The following is an 8944-nucleotide window of genomic DNA, read 5'->3' as shown; positions in this document are numbered from 1 at the left end:
ATGGGAAGAACACAGAATGAGTGACCAGAATGGTCTTCTTTACCAAAAACACACGTTCTTCAAAAATTTGTAAGTGGCCGCATCTGGGAAGGGGCAGGAGCATCTGAGGGTAGTGATGCCAGGTCCACAGTGGCTACGCTGGCCTGGCCTGGCGTGACCTGGACACATGTTGACTCTACTCCAGGGCACTGCTGGGCACACGGACCTCTTCTGCCTTGCCCAGTGTCCTAGGACTGGGCACCCTCCTTCCTGCTATTAGGAACATCCCGTGTCACAGTGTGTCCCAAATGTCACCTGCCTCCCTGCCACGTTTGTGTGCCACCGTTCCATTACTTACTCAAATACTTTCTTTAAATTGACCCACTGTGAAATTTAAAATTTACTTAAGTGCTTTAAAAAAAGCAGTCTCAGTGCCGTGGAAAGGGCATGCTGGTAAGGCTGCTGTCCCTTCCCTAAGGTTGGGATGTGGACAGAGCTATCAGGGCTGGTGCCTGACAGAGGCTCGTTTAGATGTCATCAGGATGATTGGAAGGGGTGGATGGAATGGGTGGAGACAGGAACACTTCCTCACGTGTGACTAGGGGTGCCTGAGCATCCCACCTGAAGGTACCACGCACTGGTGGCCGTCTGGGCCCCACCTTTGGGGATGCCTGGGTTTCCCACCTCTAAGGTCTGGGGGTCTGCAGGGGAGTGTGTGTTCCTGGGGATTGGAAGCCCCATCTGTGTCTGTGTCCCATGGCTGAGCCAGTGCTTCCTGCTCAGGGCCTGCGACCCCAGGCATAAGTCCACCTCGTTCTGGGGGCTCATCAGCCCCTGGATGAACCCCAGAAAATAAGTGTAAGATCAAGGAAGACATTGGAAAGTGGACTTTAGACTGAGTGTGAGGGGTGTTACAACTACCCTCGTTCACAGGGCAGTTTTAGATTGGGTGGATTGTGTTGGGGTTGTGGTCTGCTATGAGTAGGAGTGCCCAGGACGCTCTGCTTGTGCAGGGGCGTCTCCGGGGTTTCCCGAGAGGTGAGAGTCCTGGCTTGCAGGGCACCAGACACCCGGCGCTCCCATCAGCAGCTCTTAGCAGCTCTTCCTGCATCCAGCTGAGTCTGGTCTGCCCGGCTGGCAGAGGGGTTTGTATATCATGGGTATGACAATGTGCATTTTCCAGATGTCTAACAAATTTGAGCATCTATTTATTTGTAATTCCTGAATAACCCCTGAACAGTTCTTGGTCAGCCTTGCAGCCATCTGCAAATGCTGTGTGTATTCGCTCCCACCCCCTCCGCTTTGCGCTTGAGTGAAGGGAGCCCCTGGATCTTCTTTGGTTAGGACACAGACGCGGGAGCCCCTGGCCACGCTCTCGTCCCTCTGTAACATGCTGGGCCTTGCATGCCCCTCCCAGCTTTTAACCGGCTCCCCCTCCCATGTGGAGGGTTTCCTGCCTCCACCTCTGCTGTAGGACTCAGCAGTGCAGGCCTCTCCCAGTCCCAGCTCAGCTGCTAAACTGAGGAAAGTGTGGCTTTTTCCCTCAAAGATCTCACAGTCCAGATGGGTGGGGGCAGGGGGATTGATGACAGTTCCCACACAGCACGTGCCATAGCGAGATTCACGGAAGAGTCAGGAAAGGCTCAAAGACTAAGGTGGCTGAACAGGGCCTTGAGGGGGAATTTGCCAGGTAGACATGGGGGGCCTTGTTCTGGAATGCCATAGCGAGATTCACGGAAGAGTCAGGAAAGGCTCAAAGACTAAGGTGGCTGAACAGGGACTTGAGGGGGAATTTGCCAGGTAGACATGGGGGGCCTTGTTCTGGAACTGGTCGTCCGCTGATGCACTCAACGAGCATTTGTTGGGCACCTCCTGTGTTCCAGGTGTGGCTATCTATGCTGAAATAGACAAAGTCCCTGCCCTCGGGGAGCCCACATGCTGGGGGTCAGGGAGCAGAGGAGAGAGACAGGCAAAGAGCAATAAACATGATCAGCGAAGAGGCTACGCAGTATGGGAGGTGATACGTGCCGGGGAGGAATGAATAGAGACAGGGAGACTGCACAGGAAGGAGAGCCGCTCGTGCACACTGGGTGCATGAGAGAGGGCATGTTACAGGTCAGTGGGGAGGGACAGGTCATCAGAAATAGTGCTGGGACAAGTGACTGCTCCTGTGGAGGACTGTAAAATAAGGTCCCTGCGTCACAGTGGGATCCACTGTAAATCCTTTCTGGAATGTGCTGGAGTACTGAAAAACAAAACCTAGTGTTGATGCTAAAATGTGGGTTGGCTGGCACTGCCCAGCAGAACGTCCTGCCAGGATGCAGCTGTTCTCATCTGTGCTGTCAACATGGTGGCCACCGGCTGCCTGTGCAGTTGATGAGCACTAGAAATGTGGCTCACACAACTGAGAAATCACATTTTTTTTTGTCCTTTTTGAGACTGGCCGCACCGCGCTCAGCCAGTGAGCGCTGTGAGTGCACCGGTCATCCCTGTATAGGATCCGAACCCGCGGCGGGAGCGCGCACTCCCAGCGCCGCACTCTCCGCCACATTTCTAACTTAACTTGAATTTAAATAACCACTGTGGCTAGTGGCTACCATGTTGGATACATGAGCCCATGAGGCTAGTGCCCCCTAGTTGTGTTTCTGTGTCCCATCTCATGCCAGTCTCCTGTCAGCCCACAGATGAGGGCTGGAGGAGGGTCATCTCACAGATGAGGAAACAGTAAGTCACGTGTCCCAGGTCACACACGTGGCCAGGCAGCACTGGAGCCATGATGCCACACGTGACCACCTGGGCTGACTGTAGAGCTGCTGGAATCGCTGCCACTTTGCATGAAGCGGAAATGCATCCTTGGAGCTGCAGCTAAAAAACCAGCTGCTGCAATATCACTAACACGTGATTCAGAAGCCCTTTGGGTCTGTGGCAGCCAGTGTTCACCCTCTGCCTCAGGGCTTCGCACATCACACGCCTTTGCCTTCCAGCCGCTTTTGCCTTCATCGTGTTGAAAGATGACTCGGGTGACTCAGAGGCAGTGGTGAATGAACTCAAGTCGGCCGTGGCCACCAAGATCGCCAAGTACGCCGTGCCTGATGAGATTCTGGTGAGGGCCCGCCTCAGCGGGGACTGCGCCGCTCTTCCGAAGCTTCCTTCCATCCTCCCCCAATTACCCTGTACAATGGTCTTTCATGAGCACGTCTCTCTTTTCTGATCAACACCATAACTGACACCAGCCATTGGGCTTTTCCCGGGTGGCAGGTGAGGGTGGTGGGCTGCCGCGTTATCAGAGAGACAGGGAGAGAAGGGAGTACAGCATCAGACACGTGGCCACTCGCCTGTGGAGGAGTGAGTTTATTAAGGCAAGATCAGACCCTCATGTACTTCGACATATGGAGGCTAGTTACAGCCACAGAGCTGGGTGGTGACGAAAATGAAGGATTGTAAATAGGCAGAGTTCTCCAGCCCCCTGTGGTTTCTGAATACACTTCCTGGTGCCTGCAAGGGAGATCCTCCAGACCCCCATCTGAGGGAGTCGGTTCTGGGGGGATTTGGCCCACCTCTTCAGTCCTTCCATTGTTAACATTTCCTCGGGGCAATTCTGGATTTGGTGGTAGTCCTCTGAGGCAGGAGGGGTCCCACCTTCACTTGGCATTGTAAGAGATCACACTGTTGTTGGCCAGGTGACCAGAGTTTCAGGAGACTTGAACTCCCCTAGGTGAACTGAACTATTTCAAAAGACAGAGTCACTAAGGAAAATTCCAACCACAGCTGTTAATGCAATGTATTGCCATTTGCATTGAATGGGGTATGGTTGTTTGAAAACGCTAAATGTTAAATTTTCAAACTCCAAGTAAGGCAAAATTTTTCTCTTGAGTAGCTCCCTTTTTTTTTTTTTTTTTTTTTTGTGACCGGTAAGGGGTCACCCTTGGCTTGGTGTCGCCCGCACGGCGCTCAGTCAGTGAGCGCACCGGCCATCCCTATATAGGATCCGAACCCATGGCCTCGGTGCTCCCAGCGCCGCACTCTCCCGAGTGAGCCACAGGGTCGGCCCAAGTGGCTCTCATTTCTTATGTAGGACAAAACCAACCAAGTCCCGGGCAGGGCCTGGAGATGAGGTGCCACGGCCTGTGCTTGGATATGTTGCTGCCTGGGTCCACCCGAGGTGTAGTGACAGGATAGACCAAGGTATCAGCGTGAGGTCAGCCCCACACAGGCAGACCTCTGCCAGGTGAAGGGCTTCAGCCAAACCTCTGACTCATGGTTGCTCCTGTCCTTTGGTTGATTTTAGCTTTAGGTCCAGATCGCAGGAGGATAAAGCCAGAGACTGCAGACCCCACCATCCCCTGGGGCGGGGCCCACACATCAGTCGGCTGCCTCTGAATCCCTGTCGAGGGGCACTGTCCCTGAGCAGAGTCCTTATCTCAGTGCAGTTGGGTGCTGGCATGGAGGCTGGGGCCCACCTCGAATACTAATGCTGCACCTGTTCCTTGCCAGGTGGTGAAACGTCTTCCAAAAACCCGGTCTGGAAAAGTCATGCGGCGGCTCCTAAGGAAGATAATCACCGGCAGAACTGAGGATCTGGGGGATACCACCACCCTAGAGGACCCCAGGGTCATCACAGAAATCCTAAGTGCCTACCAGAAGTGCAAGGAGAAGCAGGCTGCTGGCGCCAAGTGAGCAGGCGCACCTCAGCCTGGGCTCCCGGCCCGAGACCGAGCGCCCAGGCCCCTGACTTGTCCTTCTCGAACTAGCCCCGAAGTTGGCTTACTCCCAGACGTCCCAGAAGTTCTTTCCCCAGCACATAACCCACACCACCCCTAATGTGAAGTTGGGCTAAAAGCCCTTCTGTTGGAGATCCCAGAAGTGTGGCCCATGAAGAGGCACTGTCAGACGTGGGCAGGGTTCATTCCACTAGTCCTGAATTTGGTTTCCTGGGTGAAAAATCACTGTCATCTCTGTTTCTGTGTCCTCTGGAGACAGCAGGGAAGGCAAGAAACCTGGTACAGCGTGCCTGCTCAGGTAGCCTAGAGCCAGAGGCACCACGCTTTCTCCAGATGTTTCTAGATACAAAGGCAGAGATTTTATTTTTATACTTTTGTATTTTGGAAGAATAATATGCAAACACTCAAAAGTAATGTGAGCATGTACTTTGTAACACTTAAGAGTGATGAAAATCTTTTTTGCCTTCCCTGGTGAGGAAACGTGGTAAGGATCAGAGCGTGCACTCTTAGTTGTTTAGCATGTTTGGAAATCTAGATTGGAGATGTTTGTATCTCTGTCTAGACGGCTGTCTTGAGAACTTCCAGGCCTCCATAGCCTTCCCTGGTGTCTGTTTCTCCAGTGCTTGGGCTGTGAATAATGGAACTAACCCTAAGCGATGGGGGACTGTGCTCTCCTTCCAATTCTGAAGCCACTCCAGTTGTGTTCTGTTTCTCCAAGCTGTGATCTGGAAAGATTTTTTTCCACCCTGGATGCCTCTTGGTAGGAGGTAAACATGCTCCAAATATGTGGGGATGTTCAGGGAAGCCAGTGAAAACTCAGGTGACTTGTTAGAGCACTCATGTGGCTGGAACCGGGTCCTTGCAAACTCTACCTGTCCTTGTTTCTGTGATAGGGGCAGTAAGAACCACTGTGGTCCAACAATGAGACCTGGAGCTTCAAATCACGTCTCTCTCCTTTAATGTGCTTTAAGTCCTCCAAACATTAGAAGATGATGTAAATCATGAGGTCACCAAGTGCTTATTTCTTAGCTGAGCATGCAAGGGCTGACAGTGTGGTGGTGACAGGTGAACGGTCATCCTCATCTTTGCTCCACTGTTTACCCCACAGTGCCTTGCAGCTGTGTTCAAGGGGCATTGGGGTACTGAACACCTATTATGGGCCATGGCTGTGCTGGCCTCTTGGGTGGTCAGGTGAGTATACCTGTGGCAACCAGGATGTGACATTGGCTGTACACGCACATATACCGAGTAATGGTCTTTTGTTACAGGCGTAGCGACAAAGAGCCATGCACTGGACTTGGCAGACTGTAGTCATGGTGCTATTTATGAAGTGGCTTAGTTTCCACGTTGCTGATAGAAACTCGGACAGTGGTCCAGGGCCTCAGAATGATCTGCAGTAGAATTCAAATAAAGCTTTATTTTGTTCATTCTCTCTGTTTGTGGTGATGTTTTTGGTCAAATAATTGGTATTCTTTTTTTGTTGAATATAATTCTAAGGACAAAACTGGAAGGGGCCTATTCACTCAAAAAAAGAAATCCACCTTCTTACAGGGAAACATAGCAACAGTTCTGAGTCTGCTACATGGTAAATTTACCCGTTTTTAGATTACTGCACTGTCCAATACACATGGGCCCATTTAGCTTATAAATTACATTAAATCAAATAAAGATTCAGTTCCTTGGCTGTAGTAGCCACACGTGGTCAGAGGCTACAAGGTTGGACCACAGGGATAAGTATGTTCCCATCCCCACGTGGGTGTCTCACAGGCAGTGCTGGTCTGGAACACAGGTGAGAGTGAGGGGGCAGTGGGTTCTGGGCGGCCAGAGCAGCATCACAGATGTGGGCAGTGGGCCCAGCCCCTGCCCCAGGTCACCCTTACACTGGTATGGTGGGTCTTCAGCAGAAGAACATACTGAACTGGTGCCGTGAGAGGTGGAATCTGAAAGGCTGGACTCTGCCCCTCCAGAGCAGGAGCTGGGAATGGCCGTCCCCAGAGGCAGTGTCGTCTTGTGCCAAGTTTGATGGGCACAAGGTTCATGGGGAGGGAGGCTGGGGGGCTCCAGGTGCCCATCTGAGGTAGATTCTGAGTGCACAGAAGGGCAACTCCCTGGGAAAAGAGGTTTTTGCACCAGTGGATCCTGTGGGAGTTTGCAGTAGGATCTGGTCATATCAGAATAGTCTGTAGCTGCACACCCTTCCCCAAGGGCAGGGCTTCATGAGAGGGTGACGCATATAATTTTAACAGGTTGTCCTGCTCCCCCTGTGCTGAGAAAGCCACCACACTCCTCCTGGGGACCATCCTTTCCCCACTTTGTCAGTGACCCTACCCTGGCTGCAAGGATGGGTCTGTGATGGTCATTCCCGGCATCACAGTCCTGGCCTAAGTGACAGGTTCAGGCCTGGCCACAGGACACTTCAGGGCCACTGAAAAACATGAAGACACCTCTGGGGAAGGTACTGTGCCCTCCACCCACTGTGCAAGATGGGCTGTGGCCACCACAGGGTGGACCTGTGTGAGAACAGAGCCACCCAGAAGAGCTGGAACCTGGAGCAGGTGAGCTCAGGTGCCATCATGTGGCCCCAGATCCAGTTGCCCCTCCTTTGACAGCACTTCTTGCTTTGGGTCATAACAGATGTCCTGATGGATACCCTAGTCGGTGCCACTGAGAAGCAGAGGGAAAAGCAGACAGCTCCAGGGACAGCAGAGACAAACGTCTCAGAGTGTGGACACACAGGAGCCCTGAGACTGGATTTCATGACGCTCAGTCTGACCAGCACGTGCCTCTCCAGGCCAGTGTGAGAGACCACGTTTGTAGTCAACCCAAGTCATGAAGGCGAATTATTTTCGGATTCAGAAAGAAGCTGTAACGCTATACCTTCTTTTTTTTTTTTCCTTTTTGTCTTTTTTCCTGTCCGGCAACGGATCGCAACCCTCAGTGTCGCACCCATACCGGACCAGGACCGGCAACGGGATCGCAACCCTCGGTGTTGCGCCCACACCTCGCTCAGCCAGTGAGTGGGAACCGGTCTGTATGTGGGATCCGAACCCTCGGCGGGAGCGCCACCACGCTCCCAAGCGGAGCACTGTAGCAGTGCGCCACCGTGCTGGCCCGTGTAACGCTATACCTTCTGAGGGTAATTTCTATTTAAAGGGGCCAGAACAAATGTGCTCAAAGGGAAAATTCAGCTTTTCAGCATGATTAATTCCCAAAGGGAAAAATGTCCCTATTAAATATTAAAGTATAAAAAGGAAGCCATGGCTGACGTTCACAAGGTGCCTGCACCCATGTGTCTGAAGGTGAGCCGTGAGCTGATGCCAGGCTCGCGCTCATCCCTGGTTCCCCCGCAGCAGCTGGTTTATGGTGAAGAAGAGGTGCTGTGAATCCTACCTCCGCTTCCTCCACCGACTCGTGGAAAGTGGTGCGGTATGGGAGTCCATGCTGAGAGCTGATCTGCACGTACTGTGTCACCCATCCTCATGATACCCAGCATTGGGAACAGAGACAGAAACATTACATCTGCTGAGCATCGTGAGCAAGGGAGGCCCATGGCAGGATCTAGATTCTGTGACCTCAACTCACCCCACGTCACCCTCCGAGGTAGACACTGTTAACCCACTTCCTAGAATGGGGCAAGTGGTGGCAAAGGGTTTAGATGGAGCTTGTGTAACTTCAGGGCCTGCACCCTGACCCTTTTGCTCAACCAAACATGTGGCTCCTTGCTGGAACAGCGTTTGAGAAATATGGACAGCCTTTAATTTTTTATTTTATTTTATTTTATTTATTTTAGTTTAGTTTATGTTATTTTATTTTATTATTTAATTTAATTTATTATTTTATTATTTATTTTATTTTATTATTTATTTATTTATTTATTTAAGCAAGCAAGCAAGCAAGCAATGCATTATTAAAAGAGGAGATGGACTTATGCATAAGAGGGTAGCTACAGGTAAGCTAGCCCCCTGAGGGGAGCTGATCAGAGTCTTTTATAGGGCAAGGTGTTAGGGGTGCTGGCCGGTGTCGTCATTCTGTGCCTCTGGAGGTGGTCCATTCTGTTCCTCCTGGTTGCATCATGGGCTCTGGTCCTAACTGTACCTGCTCAGTAGGTCCAAGATGGTGGTGGTGTTCATTATTGTCATCCCAGGAGGGTCATTGTAAAGGTCACCTTGAAGCTTTGTGCACATGCAGGAATTCCTAAAAGGGTCTCAAGGATAATCTGTAACTTAAGTTTTACAATTATGGGA

General features: G+C 51.7%; 1 protein-coding gene across 1 annotated transcript in view; it reads left to right on the top strand.

Moving 5' to 3' along the window:
• LOC103599465 (acetyl-coenzyme A synthetase 2-like, mitochondrial) overlaps window positions 1-5136 on the top strand; it is a 56769-nt gene extending 51633 nt beyond the window's left edge. The window contains exons 14-15 of the mRNA XM_008583604.1: window positions 2964-3082; window positions 4474-5136. Of these exons, the coding sequence (XP_008581826.1) occupies window positions 2964-3082; window positions 4474-4656 (302 nt within the window). The 3' untranslated portion in view covers window positions 4657-5136. The remainder of the gene's footprint in view (window positions 1-2963; window positions 3083-4473) is intronic.
• The last annotated feature ends 3808 nt before the right edge of the window (window positions 5137-8944 follow it).

The sequence above is a fragment of the Galeopterus variegatus genome, unplaced genomic scaffold, assembly GCF_000696425.1.
Source record: "Galeopterus variegatus unplaced genomic scaffold, G_variegatus-3.0.2 Scaffold2977, whole genome shotgun sequence".
NCBI lineage: Eukaryota > Metazoa > Chordata > Mammalia > Dermoptera > Cynocephalidae > Galeopterus > Galeopterus variegatus.
The sequence above is the reverse complement of the archived record's forward strand: the minus strand, read 5'-3'. Positions and strand labels throughout refer to the sequence as shown.